This window comes from Mauremys reevesii, linkage group 19 (assembly GCF_016161935.1).
Source record: "Mauremys reevesii isolate NIE-2019 linkage group 19, ASM1616193v1, whole genome shotgun sequence".
NCBI lineage: Eukaryota > Metazoa > Chordata > Testudines > Geoemydidae > Mauremys > Mauremys reevesii.
The window spans coordinates 17,343,462-17,369,950 of NC_052641.1; the positions used below are offsets into that span (position 1 = coordinate 17,343,462).

The window sequence follows — 26,489 nt, forward strand, 5'->3', positions numbered from 1 at the left end:
GTTGCCTCTCAGCTAGATGCTGTGGGCACTTCATGCACCTCACACCTTGCTATGAGAAACTAAGGCAGAGATTTCCAACAAGAAACCCAACTGCCACTGAAAGGTACCCATGAATCCTAACCCACTTAGGCCCCACTAAAAAGCCTGACCTAAAAGATCACTGTCCAAAATAATTCCTGGGGAGAATGATTCCCTGTACCAACCTCATGTACTGCTCTTAATATAAGCACTGCTTTAGTTCCAAATAAGGCTACTATGGTCTTTGCTAAGTGGGAGAGTAACTTCTATTCTCACAAGATTATTTTACTTCTAAAGACCAGTAAAGCTGCATTGCAAGTGCTACCCTAACATGTCCTTACCAGAAAGTCCTTTTCTCTCTCCCTTCGTCACAAGTAAAAATACTGTTCTGAATGCAGTTTTGCAATCCTTACTCAAGCTAATGTTCCACTGACGTTAACCTGCATTGAGCGTGAATATGTGGACTAGAGGAGCAGGATTTACAGTTTAGGGAATCAAAACTATATAGAAATACTCTTGCATAGTGATTAATCAACAGTGCTCATTGCAGTGGTTACAGTACTTTATTAATAAAAGATACACATGGTATGTTATCCTGTACACAGTGCATTAGGTCATCTGTAAACTACAGGTGCACTTCCTGGATGGATATAGCAGGATTATTTACTGCCTCATTGTACAAAGAGTTAGTTACATATGCTTATTTATTGTTGCTAACTCTCATGATTTTAGCAAGAGGTTCTACAATACTTGGTGTTTTTTCCTCAAAGCCCAAACTCCTAGAGTCACGTGATTTCATGAGAATCTCAGTTTTCATTAAAAAGAAAAAGTTTCTACTGTGAAAATGTGACCCTATTCAATCAACCCTACAGTCAACCTAAAGACTTGGAAACCTGAAGTATATTATTTTTTAAAATGTCATCATTTTTGTACACTTGAAGTTGTCAGTATTGTGTTAAGTACATTAGAATCAGGATGTGTGAGTTTTGTTTAAAATATTGCAGGGTAAATAACCTCCAGGACAGTTTAAACAAAATTAGGGGTAAGGTTGTTTGCACAACCCCCACCTATCTTAGTCGATTTACAGTTGCATAATTACGTCCTGCCTCCCTAAAATTCCTTGTGTAGTTTTAACTCACTGCCTGGCCTAACTCGAGGAAGACCAGATGGGACATGTGAAAAATCAGGACACTTTTTTTTTTCAGGCGGACTGATATAATTGCATATATAAAACAAAGTTCCTAATATTGGGATGGTCTCGATAATATTGGGACATCTGTTCACCCTACCTAACTGCCATGTTGTGTTGTAAACTGTTCAATGTCGGCTGTTCCATCCTAGAAGTGGTTGAATTTTGGTGGCTGGGAAATGAACTTGTAAAATGACTTGAGAGCCTCACAAATAAAGCAGTAGCTCCCGGTGTGGACACAATTCTGGAATAAAAATTACTTTATTCTGGAATAATTCACTCACAAAGCCAAAGAATTATTATGGGATAAAAGTGACTTTATTCTGGAATAGAGTCTGCACAGGTGGAGCTAGTCTGGAATCGCTATGCCAGCTAATTGCAGTTTGTGGACAAGCCAGGGGCCAGAGAAATCCCTGGGACACACACACGAATGGCTGCAGAACTTTTTCATTTGGACGCAGCGGCAACAGAAGGGAGAATTCAAAGGGATTTACAAATTCGGCTTTAATCCTGGCACGGCGCATAGCGGGCACGGCAGCACACGAGGGGGAAGCTGGGGACCTGCACGCCATGTGCCATAGGCACAGCCTCTCCCCGCTGCCGGCAGGAATGCAACGAGCCCGCCCCTCTCTGGGCGCGCGCCTCCCCCGCGCGTCAGGACCCCGGGGCAGGGCACGCAGCCGACCCCGAGCCCCAGCAAGGCGCGCGCCGCGCTTCCTCCTCGGGCCCCGCCCCTCGCCGCCTCTGCCAATGGGGAGCGAGGGTGCGCTCTGCGTTCGGCTAGCGCTGCCTGCCCGGCCACGTGGGGCCCCGGCTCGGCTGGCAGGCGGCGGCGGCGCGCGGGTGAGGCTGCGCGGGCCCGTCCCCGGGCAGGGGGCGTCTGGGAGCTGGCGGCAGGCCCCGGCCCTCCTCCCTATTGCCCCCTCCCCCAGGAACCCCCTTCCGGCATTGCCCCCCCGTGCCCATCCCCTGTGCCCCCCATTGCCCCGCTGGCCCCCCGCCCGCTCCCGTAACCCTCTCTACTGTCCCCCCCTCCCCGCTGGCCCCCTGCCCATCCCCTGTGCCCCCATTGCCCCTCCTCCCCACCTGTAACCCCTCTACTGTCCCTGCCTCCTCCCGCTGGCCCCCTGCCCATCCCCTGTGCCCCCCATTGCCCCTCCTCCCCGCTGGCCCCTGACCATCCCCTGTGCCCCCATTGCCCCGCTGGCCCCCTGCCCATCCCCTGTGCCCCCATTGCCCTGCTGGCCCCCTGCCCATCCCCTGTGCCCCTCTACTGTCCCTCCCTCCCCGCTGGCCCCCGCCCGCTCCCGTAACCCCCTCTATTGCCCCTCCGTCCCCGCTGGCCCCTGACCTTCCTCTGTGCCCCCATTGCCCCGCTGGCCCCCACCCACCCCTGTGACCCCCTCTGTGCCCTTCCCTCCCCACTGTCCTCCTGCCCATCCCCTGTGCCCCCATTGCCCCACTGGCCCCCGCCCGCTCCGTAACCCCCATTGTCCCTCCGTCCCCGCTGGCCCCCGCCCGCTCCGTAACCCCCTCTATTGCCCCTCCGTCCCGCTGGCCCCTGACCATCCCCTGTGCCCCCACATTGCCCGCTTCCCCCTGCCCACCCCTGTAACCCGCTCTACTGTCCCTCCCTCCCGCTGGCCCCTGCCCATCCCCTGTGCCCCCATTGCCCCTCCCTCCCTGCTGATTCCCCATGTCCCCTCTATTGCCCCTCCCTCCCTGCTGTCCCCCCTTTCCCCTGCAGCTCTCTCCTCCAGTTCTCCCTCCCTCCTGCCACTTCTCTTTTGTGTTGCCCGCTGTGCAGTTATAAAGTTGCTACCCAAGTCCCCATTGTTACATTTCTCTTTGTGCATTAAATAAAGCCCCTTGTCCACTCTTCTCATTAACCAGCTTTTTTTTTTTCAACATCTAGGGCAAGGAGATGGATGTTGTCTCTGGACTTCATTCAGTGCTGGTGATCCCCCAGGCACTTACCCAGGTGGCCCTGCTCCAAAGGACAGACGTGTGGCGCACATCATCGCTTGAATTGAGCCCCTCTTAATTCTGGGGCACGACTGTGTAGATTCTCCTGTATTTTATTGCTGTTGCCAGGTGGCCTGGATTAGACATGGCTAGTCTGGCCACCAAAGACTCATACCTGCAGAGTTTAGCTAAGAAAATTTGTGTGCAGCAGGTCCAGGAGCCACGGAAAAGAACATTCGGTATTAATTCTATTTGTCCTGTGCAATGAGACTCCATTTCTTGATGCTAATTTCTGATCTCTAGAAACCCTGGCTTGTAGCATGGTTTTTTTTAGTAGGCCTGTCAGGCCGTTTGGTCTGGTCTGTATGACTTGGTAGGTAAAAACCAAACAGTACTGTAATGTGGGCCCCGAACCCGCAAACATTTAAGCACGTGTAATTTTACTCACATGATTAGCCCCCTCGACTGCTGTGCAGCTGTTAATGTGCATAAAATTATACACTTGTTTAAATAGTTGCTGGACTGGGGACATAGGACACAACTGGTCTGTAACTGGGTTCTCCTAACGTCTGTCATTTGAACATAGATAAGATCTAAATCCCATAACTAAAGAGAGGCTTATGTCAGCATTAAAATTAAATGCAGTATGTTGCCGGGCCCCTAATTTTCAGTAATATGTGGTTGGTGAGGAGGACAGTGAAGAAAGAGCTGTCCTGTTACTTTCTAAACCTTTCCTGTGCCTTTCAGCTTCCAAGCGAGCTGGGTCTGGAGATGCTAGCAGCCAGCCGAAGAAAAAGAAGAGAAAGAAACCCAGAAAGCAAGCTGAGAAGGCAGATGCCCCTCCAGCTAAGCAGGCGGCACCCAATACCAGCAAATCTGCTCCAGCTAAGCAGGCAGTATCTAATCTTAACACATCTACTCCAGCCGAACAGACAGCACCCAAAGGGAGCAGAGCTGCTCCAACTGGAACAGCAGTGAGCAAAAGTGAGAACGGAACTACAGGTGAGAGGGCTCGGATGGCCGATTCACAGGCTAAATCTGTCTGAGCTGAGCCTTGTCTGTCTTCCTTCCTTCCCCACACCAACAAACTGGGACTGGGAAGACTATTCCGAGTCTCCATGCAGGAGTATTGAGTTTGTCCTTTGCTAAGATCAGACTGCAAACTGGGTGTGAGGTTCAAGACAAGCAAGTTGTAATGTTGCAGCTGGGTTCACTAACTGGAGATGTGCAAAGGAGAGATTGTCAGTTCAGATCTAATTTAATTTTGTAAAAGCTTTTTGTAAATCCTAAAATTGACAAATATTTCCATGAATTTGTAAAAATCTAAATTCCGAAGCAAACAGTTGTTCTTAAACTAATAAACACTCCATTGCAGGGCTTGCTGCCTGAATGCCACAGCACCTGTAGGACTCTAGACAAAATGGAAACTGAGTAACTGATTTTTCATTGTCCCAATTGGGAGAAATGAAATGTGGATTGTGTGTTGTACAGCAGGATGGTTTAATGGACTAAACCACTACTGTGGAATAACTAGATTCCCTGGAGCCATGGTTTTAGATTTAATGGGGTAGAACTCAGCCCTTGGCCTTCCCAGCTATGTCATTTTGAGTTCTGTGTTTGGGGATCTTCTGGAAGAGAGATAAAAACAAACAAACAAACCCTAAAGTTCTTTCTGCATGGAGCAGATGATTAGCCTAAATTTTCCTTTTCTGCAGTCCTTTGTAAAATGTAGTATAGTTGATGCTCTCCAACCCAGAGGTAGCTGCCTTCCCTGGTACACTAAATGTATTTAGTTTGCAAAACCCTTAGAAATCCTTCAGCAGAATATACAATATTTTTCTCATTAAATGTTCCAGTAGAAGTGAAGATTGTGTGTGTGCATGTGAGACCCAGATTCACAAGGTGGTTAGTAGGGGGTTCTCTGGAAACATAAATCCCTTAAATCACCACTTCTCAAACTCTTCATATTGTGGGTCACTTCATCAACTAGAGTTTGTCGTATGGCTGACACCCCTGCGAGTGCCCCGCATGCTCTGCAGCAACTAGAGTGCTTGGTCACCTGAAAAAGTGATTTTTTTTTTCCACACGTTGCTAAGGAGAGAGGCTGAAAATAAACTCACTTGAATTTGATTGCTGTATTGCTTGGTTCTTTGTTTCCACTGCCTGGGAGTGTGACTTCTCATTTACAGGTACCCTGGAATCTCCCCAAGCTGCTTACAGCCCTTGCTGCTCTTATCTCCCCAGGTCACTCTGCAGATGCTTCACCAATGTTAACGAGGCAACCTCCTGAACCACAGTTTGAAATGCTGCCCTAATGTATTGAGGAGTTTGGGTATGTCTGCACTACAGCTGCACAGCTACACTGCCGAAACTGCCACTGTGAAGCTGTAGTGTAGATGACGTAGTTAATCCACCTCTCCGAGAGGTGGTGGCTAGATCAATAGAAGAATTCTTCTGTTGACCTAACTGCATCTACAAGGAGGGTCAGTGTAAAATTCTACACAGCCCTGAGCAATGTAGCTAGGTCAATCTAATTTTCTGTGTTTGAAAGGGCGCGTTTCATATGAATAGAGAGGAGAGTCTTCCTGATTCCCCCCCGCCCCCTTTCACTCTTCAGTGAAAAGGCTTTTGTCTGGATTTAGACATTCCCCAGTAGTGTTTGCAAGTGTGATAGCTCAGAGCTGCACTAAATGCATGAGAGAAACTGACCAGCTGCCGGATGGTTCTAAAACATTCTTCCGGGTTCAACCACCTTGAGTAGTGTTAGAGATGGAGGGGAGGAAATTCTAAAGAAATGTTCCTTTCTGAGGAACAACAAGGAATCCGGTGGCACCTTAAAGACTAACAGATTTATTTGGACGTAAACTTTTGGGCATAAGGTTGCATCTGAAGAAGTGGGTTACCCACGAAAGCTTATGTCCAAATAAATCTGTTAGTCTTTAAGGTGCCACCAGACTCCTTGTTGTTTTTGTGGATACAGAATAACACAGCTACCCCCTGATACTTGACACCATGAAATTTTCTGAGGAAAGCGTGTCTTGCATTTTCTTCCTGGGTCCCGCTGGAAACTCAAAGATCTTTCCTATGTGGCTAGTGCCTTATTCTAAGTGAATTACTTCATTCTCCCACATTTTTTTTACCAGGTGGAAAAAGTGATCCCGGTTCATTTTCTGCTGTGAATATCTTGCGTCAGAGGTTACATGAGAAGATGCAAGAAGTCTCTGGTCAGGTAAGGGCATTAGCCACTCATTGGATAGATTGGTTCCTCTCACCACTCCACCACCCCCGCCCTCCCCACAGCTTGTTGCTGGGAGACAGGAACTGGGTGGCCACCCTGCAATATCCAGAGCTTGCTAAGTGAACTGTGAAGGGAATTCATTCTCATTGAAGGTGATGTGTTTGGGGCTTTTTCCTGGGGGACACTCCTATCAATGTCATTCAGGGTTTTGTGCATGAGTTCAGGGTAGTGTATGGCCCAGAGTGACTAGGGAAACTAGATAGACCTCTTTAATAGCCAGTTCATACAGGCCAGTCTTGAAGGAGAACATCCACCCGACCAGAGGAGGAGCACTGTGGTGAGAATGTCATGAGAGGTGAAACAGCTCTAGAATCAAGGGCTGAGGAAACCCCAAGGTCTGTGGACTCCACGTAGTCTGAGGCCAGGGACAGTAAGGGAGAAGCTCGTTCACAAATGTATGAAGGTTAGGAGACTCCCAGAAGGCTGAGATCTAGCAGGATTTGGGATGCGCAGCTGGAGTTGGAGTTCTGGGCACTCAGCACCTCTGAAAGTCAGGCCCATAACTTCTAACCTTGGATGGTCCTGTGATAGATGGTAAATGTTTAAGGCACTTATGGGAAATGTAGATCAAGGGAGTTGTGGTCATCTCAGCTGTAATATCTAAATTCTGTACAACCCCTTTACAACCTCTCTTCCTCTTCTGGCCTTTCCTTTAGGGCGGCACTAAAGAATTATCGCCAGCTGTGCTGGAGAAGAGGCGCCGAAGGAAGTATGAGAAGGAGAGGAAGAGGCGCCGAAAAAAGGAGCTGAAGATGAAGGAGAAAATGGAGAAGAAGGGAGCCCAGGAGGCAGCTGCAGCTGTGGAGCCACAGCAAGCGAAGGAGGAGAGCAAGGCTGGGATCATCTTCAACCAGGTCAAAGTCTGTGAGGAGGAGGAGCTGAGCAAGACAGAGAAGAAGAGAGAGAAGAGGAAGAGAGTGAAGGGCAACCTCACTCCTCTGACAGGCAAGAACTACAAGCAACTGCTGAGCAGGCTGGAAGCCCGGAAGAGCAAAATGGAGGAGCTGAAGGACAAGGACCAAAAGAAAGCCCAGGAGCTGGAAAATAAGATTAAATGGACCAACGTCCTTTACAAGGCAGAAGGTGTCAAGATCCGCGATGATGAGGAACGTCTGAAGGCTGCCCTGAAGCGCAAGGAGAAGCACAAGGCCCAGCGCCAGAAGCAGTGGGAGAAGAGGACAGAGCATGTGGTAGAGAAGATGCAGCAGCGGCAGGACAAGCGGCGTAAGAACATCCAGAAGAAGAAGGTGGCCAAGGTGGAGCGCAGGAAGGACAAGGCCCGGAAGAAGGGCCGCATCCTCCCAGAGGACTTGGAGAAAGCTGGTGTGAAATGAGACTAGGGCTGCCAGTGTTGGTGGCCTGGAAATGGACTCTCAGCCAGGGCTTATGGGGCTTGTTGTGGGATCTCTTAATAAACTGTTTTACAAAACTGCTCTGATACCTGCGCCTGGTGCCATTTATCCTGTAGCCACCCAAAACCATGTTTAGGCCTGATTTTTTTCAGGGGTGCTGAACATTGGGCCTGGGGTTGGTTGGTTGTGCCTCTGAAATCAAGCTGTTTACTTGGCTGCTTAATCTTAAATTTGGAAGATGAGGGCGCTACTTTTTCTAACTTCATGATGCCCAGAATGGAACATTTATATTCCAGGTATTGGCTGACTAGCCCTAATTTCTCTCTGATTGCAACTCTTTATCCCTGGGGGGGGTGAAATCCGCAGCATCTCTCGTTCATTATTACTTAGGCTGTAGCATGTTAGCACATCTAAAATTGCATAGAATCTGATAAAGGGTTTTGAGGTTTGGCTCAGCCCCCTTACTGCCTTCCACGGGGGGCATGGATCAGCATTCACATTACGCTCCCCATCAGTACGCGGCCTGGGGTAGCTAATGATCCGACCAGCAGACCGAGTTCAGTGATGAATCCCAGTCATGTGCCAGCTGAGGCACGTTGCACATATGCTAAGAAGATGTCTTCCATACCCAACCCGCTCTTTCTAGTTTTATTCATCAGCTGCAGGTTTCCACGCACACCTGTGTCCAGTTCTAAGCTTAGGTTGAAGTTCGTTTTTTAATCCGCCTTACCTCTTCAGTGTCAAAAGGGGCTGTTGCAAATTGTGAACTCAATGGCAAGGAAAGAAAGAGCTGTGTGTAGCGCCATGCTCTTAAAGAGCACTGCAAAATGCTCCCTGGTAGCCACTCTCTGACCACAGCTACCAGAGCTGGAGCCCAGGTTTTCTATATGGCAACGCAGAGCCATAGTTCTGTTTTCTTTTGTATCAGCGCCAATATATTTTCTGTAAACAAAATGAGTGGAACTTCCATGATGTGTCAGATTGCCAAGTTTGGGAGGCCACCTGTTAACCTGATTTTTATGGGCTGATTTATTATTATAGGCTTGCCAATGATCTGACCAGAAGATACTTAGGTTCTTGTCCCAAAACCAGGCTACAGCATTAGAGAATGTAGAGAGAGCAATACTTTGCCCAGCCTCTTGGGGGGCGGGGGGTGGCAAAGATACTCACACTGAGGACAAAGCCAGGCTTTAGAGATTTTATTAAAATAAAGGAATTATCAGTGCCCTAAACTATTGAGCCACAAAGCACTAGTATTGTTCTGTAGACCCTTGTCATATCATCCCTTTACCAAGCTACTTAAACTAGCATACTCACATTCTTCCTTGGGGACCTGGGAGTGGGAGAGAAAGGACCACCAGCCTCATCTCTGGCACGCCGGATACATTCAATGGTCTGGGTTCCTCAATCCCAAGATGGTGGAGATCAGGGTCAGGGGTTAAGTATCTGAGCTATATTGCAAAAGCTGAGCTGAAACCCCAAACAAAAGAGGCCTGAAGGCCAAAAAGAAAGAGAAAAAGATCTAACCCCCACATTGTGGTTTCCCTTCTTATAGAGTCCTGGCACTATCCTGAATATTCATATCATTGCCCAAGCTTCCATGCTCAAATCTTATTTCCTCACCAAATAAATCTTAGGGAATTCACAGTTTTGAGAATATTGTAATAAATCTTGTTACCTTTGGCTTGAGCTGTTACTTCCACGTTCTTGAAGCACACCTGGAGGTTACTGGCATGTTCCAGAATTCTGGTAAACACATTCAGTTCCCCAAAGTTAAAAGGGGTAACTGGTAGGCCATTTATCTATGCCAGAGGTTACAGATACTTCTGCTAACTTGCTCTAGCTAATCATACAGGGCACAGGCCTGTAGGTTCTTTGCATTACAGCCAAATATAATGAAGTAATGTTTACTGAAATTAGTACAAAAACAAAACAATATAATCAATCAAAAACCAATAAAGAAAAACATAATCTAGCAGGCTAGCCCCATGGGCTACATACCTGCTGCCCTCCAAACAATCTGGAGATTGTCTATGTGTAGATCCCCCTATTGCTCCCTGAGCATGTTGGGTATAGGTACAATATTGTTTCAGGCTTCCCTGCATATGCTGCAAACACAGCATGCTCTGAGAAATGAGGGGTGGTGTTTCCAGTTAGTGGGAGCTCCTTAAACTGAGTGCCTATGATTTGATAGTAACAGATAGCTATGAGCTTTACTGCTGTCTGTGCTGGATAGACATCTACACAGCATTCATTAAACTGCCAGAGACCAGTCCCACTGTACATGGGACTCACTTAAAAAATCTGGGATGGATTCTTGGGGGCCAGTCTCTTGTTTTGTTCCAAGAGTGGGCATGTGGCAGGGATGTTCCCAGGAGGACACCATATTGGACTCTAATCAGAGAATGGCAAGGGAGGGGAGATCATGAATTCATCAGCCAATTTTCATTGATTTTAAATAGAGGACGGAGGATAATAATTAAAGAGTCTAAGTCTCATGTTTCCCAAGTGTTTAACGGGAGCATTTTAAAATGTTTTAATATAAGAAAATGTTCTTTAACGTCTGATCTTTTGGTTATTCCAGTGTCCTCCATTGCAGCTTCTGGGGACATGTAAAAAAAATAACTAAAACTTGCAAACCTGTCAAATCAGAAGTGGACAAAAGTCAGTACAAAAGCTCATCTGCTTTTCTAAGGTGTCCATCACCATGGCAGCTAGGCACCAATACATCATTTTAAAAGTAACCAACAGTCTTCCCTCGCTCCCTCTCAATTTTAGTTTGAGCTGCTCATGTATGAAGCATTGAATCTAGATGGCTTACTCGAGGAATAAAATCTGATCTGATAGTATCCCTTTAACTCAAAGTGTCATCTCTAGAGATGAAAAAAAAATCCTAGCACTGCCCACATGGGCGCTGTGCCCATGAGAGAGTGGCATGGTGCTCAGCCTTGTTCAGAGCAGGTTTGCACCAAAGGACACGATCACCTACATGCTCCTGGGAGCAATTTGGTGTGTGAATGCATGGTGTGTTGCAGGCACATTAGGGGCACCAGTAGTTAGGAGACAGATGTTAAAGGGATCACCACAAAACCATCTCCCGAGTCCAGTCTCTGCATCCACAAGCTCCGTCCTTTGTTCTTTTCAGCTTCACCATCCCCTAGGCTAGGGGTCAGGGGAGGGTAATAGTGGAAACTTCCCCTTTAAGAAGAAATAGACCACGGCCCCTTTAACTCCTCTCCAGTTCGTTGCTTCTTGCCTGTGTCGAGAGTTGCCTCGCTCTCGCGGGATTTCCAGCCCCATACATATATTACCCAGCATGCCCCGCTCTCTCTTTTTCCATCTCAAGCCAAGATGGTGAGTGGCGGTGGCTGCCGCTGGGCCCGGGGGCGGGGGGGAGGTTGAATCCGCCGCCATCCGCCCTTTAACCGGGGCCGTAGCCGGGCGCTACCGGGCGGGGCAGACGCGCGGCAGCCGGAGGGACCAGACCGGCCTGTTTTTCGAGCTCGGCGGGACTCGGGGCCGGCCTGGGCCTCCGCCGGCTGCAGCAGGGCCCCGCTGGGCTGAGGTTAGCCCGGGGGGAGCCGCGCCTCGGGGGTAGCGGGCCCCTGTCCTCCCGGCCGCGGGCCCTTCCCAGAGATGGGCTGGCGGCCCCGGGGACAAGGGCAGGCCGGTGCCGCCAGTGCCGTGCTGGGGGAGGGCTCGCGCCTGCAGCCGAGACTCCAGCCCCGGGGGCGCAGTGCGCCTTGAAGGGCGTGAAACTTGGTCTGTTTCCTCTCCCGGCCCTGGCCGAGTCTCGTCTCCCCCTCGGGCTGAGCCTAAAGCCGCCCCCCAACTAGCAATGGGCCTTCACATCATCTGGTGTGAAACGGCTCAAATGCGGGAGACCCAGGAGATTGGGACCCGCGTCCATACCAGCCCTCCGGGTCTGCCTGTTGGAGAGTCTCCTCCCGGAGCAGACGCTCACTCCTGTTTTCAGTGCTGCGGGAGGGTGTGAGGAGCCAGTTTGTGTTTACTGTTGGGGGGAGAGGGGGCTCTTGCTCCCATCGCAAAGTAGCTACAGCACCATTTGGAGGGGGCATTGCTCGGCACTGGGCAGAGTTTCTCTATGACTAAGGGCATTTGAATGAGATTAAAATGATGGTTCATTGATCGGTACAAGCAAAATCTCTTACAAGAGGCTCTTTAAAAGAGCCTTAAAAATCAAGATGAGGGAGTTGAGGCATCATGCTACCCCCTGCAAGGGCAGGGTCTAGACCTGCCCACTAATATGCTCCACCTTAACAAAGATGAGCCTCTCCGAGCAGGCATTGTTTGAATGGAGGGAATTCAGCATTTCTTTCATTTGCAGCCGAAGGGAAAGAAGGCTAAGGGCAAAAAGGTGGCACCTGCCCCTGCTGTAGTCAAGAAGCAGGAGGCCAAGAAGGTTGTAAATCCTCTCTTTGAGAAGAGGCCCAAGAACTTTGGCATTGGTGAGTAAAGGAGCATATGGGGTGCTTTGGGCTGTTTCAGCTGCTGTTCAAGAGAGAATGCTCTGAATAGGTAATGGTATTTGTTTTGGCACATGACTAAGTTTTTGTCTCAGGCATAACCAACATTTTTGTAACGTGATTAAAGTTGTAGTGTGGACTTGCTCTACCCCTATAACTGATAGTGAAGTTCACAACTCTGTTTAGGCTTATTGGCTGCACAGACACACCATGGTAAATGAAAATATAATTTAGATATGTCTTATGTTTTGGTAGTAAAGCATTGTTAAACAATTAGCAAAGTTAATCTTGTGATAGGGATATATTATGGCTGTCTGAAATAAGATGAGTATCTAATTGTGGTGTAAATTAGCTCCTTTCATAGAAATTCCAATTCTAATAGGCTATGGACAGAGATCTTGGGTTTAGGGGTGGTGCGGATGGAGAGCAGAGACTGAGTATGGTAGTAAAAAACATTCTAAAATTCTGGTTTTAACAGAGACCAGGCCTCTTTTTCTCCTCTCCCCTCCTTGCATATTGTTTGCTAAATTAGTTGAACAGCAGCTTTTCATACTGTGTGCAGATGATGCAAAAGAATATTTGCTATCTGAGTGATAGTGCTGACATGTATATCCACCAAGATCGCTGATGCACTCCTATTTGTGCTCCATATTGTGCTCACTTGGCTTTGGAGCATCTGAATTGTGGCCTGTGTTTCAGGACAGGATATCCAGCCCAAGCGTGATCTAACACGTTTTGTGAAATGGCCCCGCTACATCAGACTCCAGCGCCAGAGATCCATTCTTTACAAACGTTTGAAGGTGCCCCCTGCAGTTAACCAGTTCACCCAGGCTTTGGACCGCCAAACAGGTAAGATCAGATCCAAAAAACCTTTCTTGGCTCTAGTTGCCTATAATGAGGGGCTGAGAAAACAAAATATTGCCTTAACAGGTAAAAATCTCCATGCTGAGTTAGTTCAATTTGAAAGGGTTTTTTTGTGCAGGTTCTAATACTGATCAGTGTGGGGGAGGAGGAATTTGTAGTTCCATTCAAGAGCTATCTGAACGCATTTGTGCACTGTCAGGCTAAAGCTTCACCATCTGTCTGGAGAAATCTTAGATCATTCCCACTCTTCTTCATGTTCCCCCAAAGATACAAGAGCCCTGATCTTGAATTTGGATCTTAGTATGTACCTTAAATGTACATGGAAAGCATGGGACCCAGTTGCATCACTGTAAATGGGTAGTCTCTTGAGTAGAGTTGGATTGGGGATGCAGGCTTGTGGCAGGAACAGCAGTCAGAGATGCTGAGTTAGAATAAGGGGAAAATTGGGGCTGGAGGTCAAAGATGCAACTCCCAACACATGGTTGTAAATGGACAATGACTGTAGAAGAATTTTAAGCCTAAGTAATACAGCGTAACTAGTTATCTCGGTGGCTGATATAAAATTACAAGGAGAGGGACAACAAGGGATAAGTTGCCCCATACTTTAACCATAGATCCTGTAGAAAGGGGTTCAGTTGGTCGATACTGTCAGCAGAGATCTGTGTTGGTATGAATGAAGCAGGGGTGCTAGGAAGAGATCTAACTCATGACATGCAAACGAGAAGGTACTTGCACAGCAGCAGAGCTTAAAATTGGCACTGGCGCTGCATAGTGTAAGAATAAGATAACACTGATTGTGCAGATGATGATGATTGATATTTGCTATCTGAGTATTAATGATGACTACTCACCACCAAGATCGCTGATGCACAAAAGTATCTTTTTGGGGGTGAGGGGGAGGAGAATAACCTGTCTTTAAGGCAACTAATGGAATCTGGATTATTTTTCAGCTACTCAGCTTCTAAAACTGGCTCACAAATACAGACCTGAGACCAAGCAAGAGAAGAAACAGAGGCTGCTGGCTCGTGCTGAGCAGAAAGCTGCAGGAAAGGGGGATGCTCCTACTAAGAGACCACCTGTCCTCAGAGCTGGTAACTTTCTACATTTGTGTTGTGAACTTGCCTTGGTGTCTAGAGAGACACGGCCTCATTGAACAACCGAAAAGAGTAGGCTACTTCGCTTTTTTCTGTCTTCCTTCTCCACAATGATCAATGACTTGGACAAGCTATTGCAATGATGTATGAATTTCTTCACCTGAAATGCAAACTGAAGAGCAAACAAAATGAGCTTTTTAACCCTGAGCTATAGCAGATTGTCCATATAATATTCCTCACTTATAGATTCATAGACTCTAGGACTGGAAGGGACCTCGAGAGGGGACCTTGCAAATCTTGATCAGTAAGAGCTGGTGGCCACACAGTACTGTCCCTTGAATTGTGGATCTGTATGTAAGCCACGTAATGCTCAAAGGTCTTCTATTGGCTTTTTCAAAATTGGCCATACCAAAGACCTTATTTTATTGATTTTTCTTTACAGGTGTCAACACTGTCACTACCCTAGTAGAGAACAAGAAAGCTCAGCTGGTAGTGATTGCCCATGATGTGGACCCCATTGAGGTAAGTGGCTTGTTCTTTTCTAGGTACTCTGTTCTAAAATAATGGTCTGGATCAGATCCCTCTATCATAAGGACTTCTAGGGGTGTCTGGAGCAGTATCAGTAGTTCAGTAACAGAGCTCTCCAACTGCATTGAGCTAGGAAAGGGTAAATCCATAACTGGCATTAATTTGCTATGCCAGGTTTGGAGTCTAGCTCAGGCAAAGGCATGTTAAGACATTGTTCATTATAGAAAACAGCATGAAGTAGTAAAACTAACCTTGGAAGAATCTGAGAGAAATTGTTACTGTTCTTACTTTGTATGCATGTTCTGTACAACATGTAAGAAACCGAATTGTACTGAATGGTCCTAGTGCTAAAGTTTCTGGCTTTTACATAGTGAGGCTTGGGCATTGCAATGATGTATGAATTTCTTCACCTGAAACTCAACCATGAAGAGTAAACTATACGAGCTTTTTAACCCTGAGCAATTGCCAAAGCCCACACTTTGCATGTTGCAAAGCCAAAGGGTAGTCTTCATTCTTGGGCCTCTGACCCTACATATCCTTAATCTCTTTCTAGTTGGTGGTCTTCCTGCCTGCCTTGTGCCGCAAAATGGGAGTTCCGTACTGTATCATCAAGGGCAAGGCCAGACTGGGGCGGCTGGTCCACAGAAAGACCTGCACCAGTGTTGCCTTTACACAGGTTAACCCGTAAGTGTTTTCTAAGAATTTAAATTTGATCAGTTCAGAAGCAGAGAGCGTACAACTAATCCCCATAGCTAAAGATTGGGAAGTGGGAGGGGAAGACAGTCTAGAATAGAAATCTTGTGTGATTTTTTTTCTTTGGAAGATTAAATACCTACAGACTTAAAAAAACAAACTGAACAGTATATAGGGCCTGATAAAAACCACTGCTAATACATGTGTAACTGGATGTGTACACACAGCAAATAGACCTATGGCCGTGGAGGTCCAGGACAGTTGATTCAGGCTTGGACTCTGGGGTTTTAGAATTGCATTGTAGACATCTGGGCTCAGACTCCCTGTCAGGGAGGGGGAATAGTTGTAAAGTATTGTCAGTCTGTTGCATGGAGAGGCAATGCTAAATGGCAGTTTTAATAGTAGAAGTGGACCTTTTGCCAATGATGTGTATAGAATTTCTTCACCTGAAAAATCATGTGGCATTAAGAGCTTTTTAACCCTGAGACAAAAGGTTCCTCAGAAAATGCTGCTGCTATTTCTGTTGGTGTTCCAAAGGAACTAACACTAGCATCTCATCACAGTGAGGATAAAGGAGCCCTAGCCAAGTTGGTTGAGGCTGTCAAGACCAACTACAATGACAGATATGATGAGGTAAGTATTTCAGTGCCACTGGCCCTTTTGTCAACATATGTCTTGAGCCCATACACTTCCAAATTCATTGAAAAAATGTTACTGGACAGAAGCTGAAAACTAGCAGATTTAGATGCAAGTAGCTAGAAATGGGGGGGAGGGATAGCTCAGTGGTTTGAGCATTGGCCTACTAAACCCAGGGTTGTGAGTTCAATCCTTGAGGGGGCCACTTAGGGATCTGGGACAAAAAAATTGGTCCTGCTAGTGAAGGCAGGGGGCTGGACTCAATGACCTTTTGAGGTCCCTTCCAGGTCTAGGAGATTGGTATATCTCCAATTATTACCTTTTTATTATTACCTAAATAAACTACACCAAAGCTGTCTGACAGGCCCAAACCTCTGCATACAGAACATTTTGGTCCTTTTCATAGGAACTTTGCAGTCTGCCTTCCAGAATCAGGGCTTCCCTGAGTTAAAATTAAAGCTCCCAGGATACCAGTTCATATCCTGTTTCACTGTTAGTGTTTCTTCCATATAAATTATGTACAAATTTTCAGTGAACTCAAACCCTGAAATGGAAGTCTTTCTATCCCATTCTTTTCTCAGTCTTTGTGAAAATCCCTATCTGCTTAGTAAATCCATCATGTGGGGAAGATGTCATGTAGTTGCCAAATAAACATCTGGAACCTGAAGTCAGTGACTTGTGACTGACTTCCATAAATTCATGCAGGAACTGAACTACTAAAGTTCCATGCTGCGGGATAAAGGGTTAACTAATCATTCTAATCACTTGTGCTGGACTTACTGGGAAAGGGTGCCTAACCTATTTTTCTGAATCTTTTTTTCCTCCAGATCCGTCGTCACTGGGGTGGTAATGTGTTGGGGCCAAAATCAGTGGCTCGCATTGCCAAGCTTGAGAAAGCCAAGGCTAAAGAACTAGCCACCAAGCTGGGCTAAGTGTACTGGACTTACATTTTTCTGTACATAAAAAATAAAATCTAAACCAGTGTTTCAGCATGGCGTCTGCTCTGGGATGGGCTTCAGAAAGAAGCTAGTATTGAAGCACTTGCGTAGTCTTAAGTAAATGCTAAGACTAACTGAATAGCCATTGAGTGTTCATCAGTCCTCTAGTGATGGGAGTGTAAACCCCAATTAATGAAAGAAACCACTTCACCCTTTGCTGCCAGTCTTCTGCAGTGTGCTGGCCAACTTCTGCCTTAATACTTATGCTGTAAAACCTGGAGAACTTCACCAGAAAAAATAACTTTAAATGCATTGTGTATGTAGGGCCTGCTATTTGCTTTAAAAATGGACTTGTGGCTATGGCAGTACACTGGCCTCAGGACTCCAGTTGCAAAGCTTGGAACTGAAGCTGCAGCTCCTGTGCAGTGTGAGGCACTTCATCTTTGTCAGTACACAACTTGTAAAATGGGGGATTTTCCTTCTGGCTTTTGTAAGAGTCCTTCCCCTGGCCATTTATTGTGGCTTTGTCTGAAATAGTTTTCACTAGACCTGTATTGCTAAAGCAGCATAATTCCTACTGGGGATGCAGGTATGGCTTATGTTGTCTGTACAAGCTATGATGCTACATGACTGTAGGCCAGGCCTCAGGTTTAAAAGCTAGTTTATCTAGCTCATTCTAATTTTCTAAGCTTGATATAATAACTATGACTAGGCATGTACCAAGCTGGCTCTACTAAACTATTTTCACTTGACTGCCCTGAGTTATGTAGCTGATAATCAAAATCCTGACTTTTTAAATCCTAGTCAAGCCCTGCTTAGTCTCAAGCTTTACTCTAGCAAATGGCAAGAGGGCACTTCTGTTTTCCAGGGTTTAGTATTTGCAATTTGAGTTTTATGTAGATGCCCAAAACTCTTGAGTTTAGGCTTTTACACACCTGGGGGAGTGCTGCACCACTGCCCCTGGGCAGAATTTGTCCACCACAGATTTGTTTCCCTGAAGAAAAATTACTTCGATGGGAAAGCAAAGAGAAGCCATAAGAGCAGTCATGTAACCGTCCCCAGCAGTATGTTATGGGGGGCCCAGGGCAGTGGCCAGAGAAGTACATCACTGTGGGGTAAGGGATAGGCCTGGGGAAGCCAGGGCAAGTGGCTCCTACCCAGCATTAGGCTCAGCTGCTCATCCCAGCTGGGGAGGATAGGACTTCTCTTCCCCTGTATGGCATATGGGGCTGAAGCAGACACCCTCCCCACCCCCTGGATTTCTCCTTCAGCTAGAGGAAGCTCTGCAACCCCCCCATAGCTCCTCAGCTGCAGGGGGGAAGGATCCCTGTACAGGCAACTGTTCCCCATCCAGACCACCTCATAGCCAAACCTTCTTACTGAGCCTCACCCATGATGAGTGCCACTGTACCCTGATCCCCACCCCCCCAGAGTTCTACTCTTCCAGCACCTGGACTCCCCACTAAGCTGTCCCCCTGAAACCATCAGCTGGACCCCCCTGCAGTGTCCCATTACCATTGCACCTAAACCCCCCACCAAGCCCCTGTGAATCCAGATTTCCCCCCCACTGAACCACCTGCACCCAGATTGCCCCACACAGAACCCTCTCAATCCCCCCCTCCACACTTGGGAGCCATACAGTAATCTCACACACCTGTGCAGCCAGTGGCCTGTGCTCCTCAAGGCCATGCTGGAGCCTCTACATTTGACAAATAAAACTTACAGAATTTTAAAGTGTGCAGAAGTTCTATTTTTTTGGTACAGAATGCCCTCAGGAGTAGCGCTTTGTACATGTAATGAATATACAGTATGTGCTACTGGAATGAGTAATCTTTACTTGTGCATTTTAGTGTAGGAGTCTTTCAACCAGCATTAAGTGCACTAGGGAACTGTTTGTTAGTGTGCTTTAGAAATCATGATCCTCTAGTATGCATTACTGCACTGTGTGGACAAGCTCTTGGATACAGGTAGCCATTTTTGGTGGTTATGGGATAAATGTTGCCTTCACTTTTTTGTAGCTAGACTTATCAGTTAATATAAAGGAAGCCCTGTGTCTAAGGTGCAGAACTAGCCAACTGCTATTCACAACCTACAGTTTAGCACTTAACACTCTGAATGTTGTAGAGGGAGCCTAGGTACAGAATGGGATTCATAAGCTAGCCACTACAAAACTGGTGTTACCTAAGTCCTACCTCTCAAAGGAAGTGACTCACTCTGCATTTACAGGATGGGAAGGAGGGGTGTCAGATCACTGCACTATCCTGCACAGATACTGTAGCCACTGGACTAAAGGTTAAGGGTTGCACTCTCCCCCCACCCCTGGTGTAGGTTTAGGCATGCTCAGACCATATCTACCCGAGTGGGCTCCAAAGGTAAGATAGGTGAAAGAACCCCTAGTCAACACCGGTGGGGCTTAGACTCTGTCAGGGTAATGCTAGGGCTACCGACACTATTGGTGGTATTATAGCACCTACCCCATCAAGTTAAGGAAGCTCAAGTGCAGAGGGTTTAATCTGTTCTAGCTGTTAAAACATGGTGAGGTCTTGGTTCAGATATGTACAAAGAGCCCTTTATTTCCTCATCTGCAAACCTTCCCCTGTAAAGTGCATTCTTTAACAAAACAATCCAGAGGAGCTGATTCATTGATCATGAGTGAACTTTAAAGGGAGGTATTTCTAATAGTTTCTCTCCACAATCATGACAGAAATACTCAAATTGTACCTCATGCCTCCTTGTGATTGATAAAAGCATTTCCGGAATTATCACCTGTACCAGGTGAAAGTAGCACTCAATTTGAAAATATTTCTTCCCCACCCTCTCCAAAAACAGGCAAGGCAGTGATGGCCTAGGCACTACCCAGCCATGGTGTAAGTTTAAACCTCATCTAAATCACCCTCTCTTCTTCAATAAGAGTTTGTCTTAATAGCTGCAGCTCAACTGTGCCTGAGAATCCAAAGCTCAATGTTTCCAAGAAGTAGCTACAACCAATTTCCAGTGAGTGGCCAGATGCTAGAACATCTGGCTTTGCAGATTTCTTGTACAGAATCATGGCAGTTCGCTAGCTGCACTGATTTACAGAGCAGCATAGTCACAACAAGTACTTGATAGGCCACAGCCATCTTGGATGAAGACTCAAATGAAACTTGCAATTTGTGAATTCTGGTTCTTTCATAGCCAGGCCAGTTTCTTCTCTGTGGGGCTTCTGAGAGCTTGAGGTCTTGTCTGTGTTGCATCGAGGAGTGACCCACAGGGGGCTCTCTCTCAGAGGGGTATTTTTTGTATGAACTTTTTGTACCACATGTAGGATGTTGCAGCACATAAGCCATACCTGCAAATGGGAATGGAAGAGCCAGTCAGAAAGGGAACAAACCAGCTTCAGCGGGTGACTTTAAAGGAGGAGGGTTGGCTGTTACATTATAATACTGCTCTGCAGCTGCCACGTAGATTACTGGAGCATCTGCCATCCACAGATATCCATGCATTAGGCCTTAAAAGAACTCATTTTACAGATAGCCTTTCTGTGCCTCCATTTCCTTAAGTGACTTGTCACAGGCCACAAAGTGTAGCAGTAGGAAAGCCAGACATTTTCTAGTCAATGCTAACTCCCTCACTTTCAGCCCTCCCAGTGCTGCATAAGTCAGCCAATTTAAACTCTGGAAGCTAAAGTAATAGTAAATGCATGCTTACCAGGTAATTATGTATTGCATATGTTCATTCCTCAAAGTCACTCTTGTCTGGCCTCCAATGGGTCCTCCTGGGACCGTGCTCCCTATAAGTACAATATGGTGCCACACATTAAAACATGCTTAAAGAATAGTGTTTGTACAACACCAAGCACAATGGGATCTTGGTCTATGGTAATATAAATGAATAGTCTGCATCGCACATGACTGTTCTAGAATCAGAACTACAGTGGGGATCAGTCTCTCCCCATCCTATTGGGTACTGTGCCTACAGGTTTCTTGAGTTATTTGGAAAACCAACTGCAGCTGTAGAGTTGATTCTTCCCTGGGAGCTCAATGGTGAATATAAAGCATATTTTTGCTGTAGCAGCAGCATTCTATAACAGGTGTCGTTTTCCTTCTTGAGCCCATGCACATGGAATAGGTGCTCTTATCTCTGCATGGGTGTTGGCTTGGCCCCTTGCTGTATGAATGGAGGTGAGAGCATAGAATTCTCATGCACCTTTTCATACTGAGCTGTCATTCTGCAGTGCTGGTAAACTTATTCAAGACAGTAAACTTAGCAAAATACAGGAAACAAAGATAGAGGTGCAATACCTGTGCCTACTGTCTTGAAATGCCTGAGGTAAGTAATTGGGTCTCTAGAGAAGTGCTCTAAAGTCTATGCCAGTTAGCAAAGTACTTCTGTCAGTTACTGCACTAGGACTCCTCTGCCTCCCACAGGTATCTCAGATTTCAGGGCAAGAGAGACACTAGACCAGTCTCAAACTGAGGAGGGGATAGGCCCATGTAAATTGGACAAAAGATAGGGGGATCTAGCTCTGTGTCTTACTGAAATCTGCATCGATAAAGATGGGCTCAGCGCCAGTCACCCTCGCCATGGCCTCCAGGTCACGATAATGCCAGCGGTTCTTTTCTATGTTGTTTTCAGGCACAAAGGGCTTCCGGGTTTCTGACAGCCTCACTACCCCAACAAGGTCTATTTCATCTTGGATCTAAAGGAAGGGAAAAAACCAACAGCAGATTTCTTTGCAGCTTATTCCTTTTCAAAATTCACTTGGGCCCTGGTCAATATTTATCTGGGTCATAAAACTCCAGGACCATTCGAGGCCCATAGAGGGGAAAACTGGTGGTGCCGCAGGACAAGACAGATGTGTGCGGTGTAGCAGGGGAGTAGGCAGATCAGTATCAGTTTTTCATTTTAAAGAACACTACATTCATTCAAGCCAATGGGATAAAGCCCACCTGCTTTGAGAAGTACAATGTGTATCCCTCCATTTCAAGATATTGCATAGTCATGTGACCTATTATGGTGCCAAACTCATCTAGTGGTCTTATTTGGTATATTAACAGCTTCTCCCAGACAGTCACAGAGCAGAATTCTAACTAGTGAGGCTTTACTCTGTTTCTCTTACCTGTCCTTTCAGTCTGGTCTCTGGTTTCACCTTCTTTTTAGGGACAAATCCTCGATTGACTAGAATTGTGATCCTATAGTTCCATAAAAAACAGAGAGAAGAAGGAAAGGAAAAGTCCTTTCACAAGCAAAAGCAGAACTCCGATCACCTTCCTCTACTTCCTGAACTACATACCAAGGAGAGTAGCAAGCCAGGCGTTTGGTTGCCACTTTTTTTTTAGCCTGTTAAATGTATTTAAAACTCACTGTAATCAACAATTAGGAGTCAAGGCTCAGTGGCCCTACTGGTTATCAGGAACATTCTTATAAGGGGAAAAGAATGATTTATACAAGAAATCCAACTGCTGCAATTCAACCTTTGGAGGGGAGGAGCAAGCGACACATGCTTCAGGGTTTCAGTTGCCTGGCTGTAGCACAGCAGTAATATACATGATTCTCTAGTTAGTATCTGAACATACCCTAGGTCTGTGCAGTAGAAGGGAGTAATGACATTTGCTCCACTCTCTGGGTTGGATGTCAGCCGTCCAGCTTCTCTGGCCTCTCGTTCAGGATCCACCAATGAACGTGGCAAAACATAGAGCTCCTTGGAGTGGTCGAAATACCCTCGAGTCTTTACAGACCTGTACTCCAGTTCCTTTAGCTCCATGGGGCTGGAGGAAAACATGATGCACTGAGATGAAAGATGCAGTTAGTTCCATAATTTCATTTAGGATTTATCTCCTATGGAGCAATTTGCAAGGTGGAAAGTAAAGCAAAGAAGGCATCAGCAACAGTGGAAAGAAGGGGTGGTGGTGGGATAAACAGCTGGCTTCATAATTTAGAAGCACAAGAGAAAAGGTTACATCAGTTCACAGTAAGATCAGTCAGTAGTATTCTGAGTGCATCCACAGATGCATAAATCAGTTGCCTCTCTTCCATGCCACTTGCACCCAAACATCTTTTCTGTGACCCAGCTAGCCAAACACCAGCCAGAGAGGAGGAGGGTCTGCTTCCTGCTAACACAGCACGTAAATGCCAAACCAACAGGAGAAATTTCCCTTCCCCCTTTTAATCCCCAAACTTGCACAAATTGGGAATGTTTTCACACTCAGTATTGGATGGCTGTATGATCTAACAGAACCCTTCTCCCACACTGCTTTCCTCCATCTGAGAAACTGTTTCCATGCTTGGGCAGAAGCCAGGTACTGAAGACATGATCCAAGGCCCTCTGAAATCAATGGGAATCTTTCCATTGACTTTAATGGGCTTTGGATTGAATCCCAAGCACTCTCTCTCCTTTAAGTTCCTTCTATGGATTTCATCCCCAGCAATACTTCCAATAGCTTCCTGCCCTGTAGTGGTCATCCTGTGAATCATACTTGTCTGAACTATACTGCAAACTCTACATGCCTTTTTGCATGTCTTTAAAAGTACTGCATATATTTATGGCACTGCATGATGCCTCTCCCAGGGACGTGCTCCCAATCCCTATTTAAAATAATGGAACTAACATGACATTTACCTTCCTTCCCTTCTTGTCCACATTGCTTTTTGTGGCATCCCTTCATTTGTATGTCATCTAGTAAGCTCCTGGGGGCGAGGATCACGTCGAAAGTTCCTAGCACATAGTTGGAGCTACATAAATAAACAGTAGCATCCCAACTCTCACACTTACTCTATAGGCAGAGGAATGGGCTCTGATGCAACTCTTGACTCCAAATCTGCTATCAATTTTAGCTTCCACTTCCGACGCTGAACCTGGGAATGCACAAATGGATAAGTAGTAGTGCACAGCAATGTCATATACATGGGAGATGTTTATAATGAGTTTTTGCAAATTTGGAAAGGAAATCCATCTCATCATCAGGATTTTTTTCCTCCATCATGGGTCACATTGGTCTATTACAGGAAAGGTTGTGATATGAAAAGTGAGACCACTACATTTTAGGGAGGAAAAAAAAAAGTACTGAAGCGTGGTTTTAAGGAAAATGGCTCTCCCATCCTCAAACTTGCATGGAATTTACCAATAGAGAGACAGAAAAAAAAAAGGGCGGGGGTTAAATTTGGGGGTTGGCCAACCTCTATGTTGTCACTTAAGAGGGCCATATCTTTGAGTTAGGCCATGCACCATCCTGAACAGTTCCCACTGCTTCCTAATGCTCAGATATCTCAGGAGAATGAAATGGTGATATTTACCTGCCATGTACCAAGACAAAATGTGGTGAGAGGGATCAGTAAAAGGCCCCACTTGAAGAAGACATCCTCTTCAGATTTAGCAGAAGCTGCAGTGGAACTTATATGTCTGCAGGGTCTCAAGCAAATCTCTGGAATACATTAAAATGAGAAACAGGATTTGTGCAGTAAGGACCCAACTAAATTCCTGCAGGGTTTGCACCATCAGAAACGGAAGGTGAACATGCTCCAAAGCTACCATTCCTTTTGCTTAATGCTAGTCAGCTATTTTATTTACATTATATAATGTATCTATTAATAGGACACTTGGAGATTTTCATCATCAGAGAGCTTTATAATTAATCTTCCCAGCATTTCTTGAGGTGGGTGAAAGAACTCTATTTATGACAATAGCCTTTTAATTACATTGAATCCTAATACATTTAACATAAAATAACTACTCACTATCAAAGCAGAAGCTGTTCCTTTTTTTCCCCACTTTCCTCATACCAAATATTGTTGCAATGGAGCATGGGTATGAGGCTGCTAAATATGACACCTTCTGGAATAAGACAAACGGAGTAGGACCCCAAAAAATTCTTCCTTACCTTTATTTTGCTGAACCAGACCAGAATGTGCTTTAATAAGAGGATATCCAAAAAAATTTCTTCTGACCAAACAGTTTGGTATCTAAACAAAATGAGAGACATCTTGTAGCAGCTCTGCTTTGCAATTAGTCCCACATGATAATGGTTGTCATAGTGACCTTATAAGATTATTTTATTTGCTGGGGAAAAGGTATTGTAGATCTCATCTGAACTATCATCCCTAACTCATTCTAGTTTAGATTACAATACAAAGAATTTAAAATTAAATTTCAACTGTAGGAATATAGTTCAGTTATGACTGCTCTTTGTCTTCACATCATTCTGTATTAGAAATCAGACAGAACAAGTTAGGATGCTGTTTCTTAACACAACGATTGGGAATATCTTGATATAAATGCCATCAGAGTTCTGGTACCTCATAACTTTTGAGCTTCATTAAATCATGTTCACCATTTAACAGATATGGCCAGACTCAAATACTTAGTCTCCCACCAACATCATCATGTTGGTTAACAACAGATTGACAGCTGTCAGTCATTATTGGTCAGTAGTTTAGAACTACCTTCATTTAGATCTGGACACTACTGGATGGCTTAATCCCTGACACAAGATGCCCCATTTATCTATGTCCTTCAGTCATCTCACAAGCTCAACATCTAATTCATAAAAATGAATAAACTCCAAAACTGGTGCAGCGACTGCAGATGCAAGCAGACCAACCAGGATGCGCTCAGCGCACTAGCCTAAGCTTACATGAAGCCTGGAACATTAACTAAGCGCTTGGGAGGCACACAGTGCTATTAATAATAATGCAATAATTAACACTTATACTATAACCTAATGTAGCCGTAGAAGGTTTTGGAACTGACTAGCGTTCTGGATGATTTCTAAGAGACCACACAGATGGGGATTCATGTACAGCAGTCGCTATACACGCTTCCTTTTGTGAAGAATGCTCCCCCGTCCTCCCCGGTTGTGTTTCAATGGAATATCTTAACAAGCCTCACTCCGTTTTTTGAGACCTCTCTGTTCGGACTGCCACAGCTGGAAACAAGCCGCGTCTCTTTCATAATAACCCCGCCCCCGGCCCGACACCACGAGGAGCCCACAAACTAGACACCGAACCTAACAACACAGACCAAGCCCATGGCCCCCATCTCGTCAGCAAACACCGCGCAGCGCCGAGCTCCTCGACAGGGCGAGGAGACGCCTGGCCAGGTGCCAGCGCCCCCTCCCTCCCCACAGGTAGCGGCAGGACACCGCGCTCAGCCCCTGGCCCAGCCTGGCAGCAGAGATCGGGCGAGCCCGAGTCTTACCGGGCAGCCCGGTCACGCGGGGCGAGCCCGGACCCTGCCGCGGCGATGGGCCCCGGGCTCTTACCTGGTGGCTGGCCTCGCGCAGCGGCGGTAGCAGCAGCAACCGGCTGCAGCCGGCCATAGCGGCCTGCGGGGTGACCCCCAGCGAGCAGCAGCTGGGTACCGCTCCCCGCCTCTACCGCTTCCTCTTCCGGCTCCCACCGGAAGTCGGGGTGTCCGTCCAGCCGCTGCTCTCTATGGTTCCGGCTCCCGGAG

At 46.3% G+C, this 26,489-nt stretch overlaps 3 protein-coding genes and 5 non-coding genes across 9 annotated transcripts; 7 read left to right on the plus strand and 1 right to left on the minus strand.

The window, feature by feature from the left end:
* The first annotated feature begins 1,898 nt into the window (after positions 1–1,898).
* Positions 1,899–7,908, plus strand: SURF6 (surfeit 6). Its single transcript, XM_039506812.1, has 5 exons — positions 1,899–2,050; positions 3,123–3,411; positions 3,920–4,174; positions 6,316–6,401; positions 7,127–7,908. Exons 2-5 carry the CDS (start codon positions 3,318–3,320, stop codon positions 7,802–7,804), a joined length of 1,113 nt encoding a protein of 370 aa, XP_039362746.1. The 5' UTR covers positions 1,899–2,050; positions 3,123–3,317; the 3' UTR covers positions 7,805–7,908.
* Positions 7,909–11,085: 3,177 nt separating this feature from the next.
* Positions 11,086–17,113, plus strand: RPL7A (ribosomal protein L7a). The gene is made up of 8 exons (XM_039506816.1): positions 11,086–11,176; positions 12,171–12,291; positions 13,009–13,158; positions 14,124–14,264; positions 14,710–14,789; positions 15,349–15,479; positions 16,052–16,121; positions 16,952–17,113. Exons 1-8 carry the CDS (start codon positions 11,174–11,176, stop codon positions 17,054–17,056), a joined length of 801 nt encoding a protein of 266 aa, XP_039362750.1. The 5' UTR covers positions 11,086–11,173; the 3' UTR covers positions 17,057–17,113.
* Positions 12,867–12,941, plus strand: LOC120387042. The gene has a single exon (XR_005590016.1). It is a non-coding gene; the product is annotated as a small nucleolar RNA SNORD24 (small nucleolar RNA).
* LOC120387029 lies at positions 13,971–14,043 on the plus strand. Its single transcript, XR_005590004.1, has one exon. It is a non-coding gene; the product is annotated as a small nucleolar RNA SNORD24 (small nucleolar RNA).
* Positions 14,402–14,479, plus strand: LOC120387040. The gene has a single exon (XR_005590014.1). It is a non-coding gene; the product is annotated as a small nucleolar RNA SNORD36 (small nucleolar RNA).
* Positions 15,180–15,258, plus strand: LOC120387037. The gene has a single exon (XR_005590011.1). It is a non-coding gene; the product is annotated as a small nucleolar RNA SNORD36 (small nucleolar RNA).
* Positions 15,905–15,979, plus strand: LOC120387041. Its single transcript, XR_005590015.1, has one exon. It is a non-coding gene; the product is annotated as a small nucleolar RNA SNORD36 (small nucleolar RNA).
* Positions 17,114–19,233: 2,120 nt separating the features above from the next.
* Positions 19,234–26,483, minus strand: LOC120386855 (surfeit locus protein 1). 2 transcript variants are annotated; one of them, XM_039506813.1, is made up of 9 exons: positions 26,299–26,483; positions 24,919–25,000; positions 24,335–24,462; positions 23,814–23,896; positions 22,618–22,809; positions 22,161–22,233; positions 21,578–21,740; positions 20,750–20,831; positions 19,234–20,390 (listed from the first exon to the last, which is right to left on the minus strand). In XM_039506813.1, exons 1-9 carry the CDS (start codon positions 26,353–26,355, stop codon positions 20,324–20,326), a joined length of 927 nt encoding a protein of 308 aa, XP_039362747.1. In that variant the 5' UTR covers positions 26,356–26,483; the 3' UTR covers positions 19,234–20,323. The 2 variants fall into 2 exon arrangements, with proteins under 2 accessions (XP_039362747.1, XP_039362748.1); XM_039506814.1 differs by lacking the exon at positions 26,299–26,483 and adding an exon at positions 26,058–26,090.
* Between the last annotated feature and the right edge of the window lie 6 nt (positions 26,484–26,489).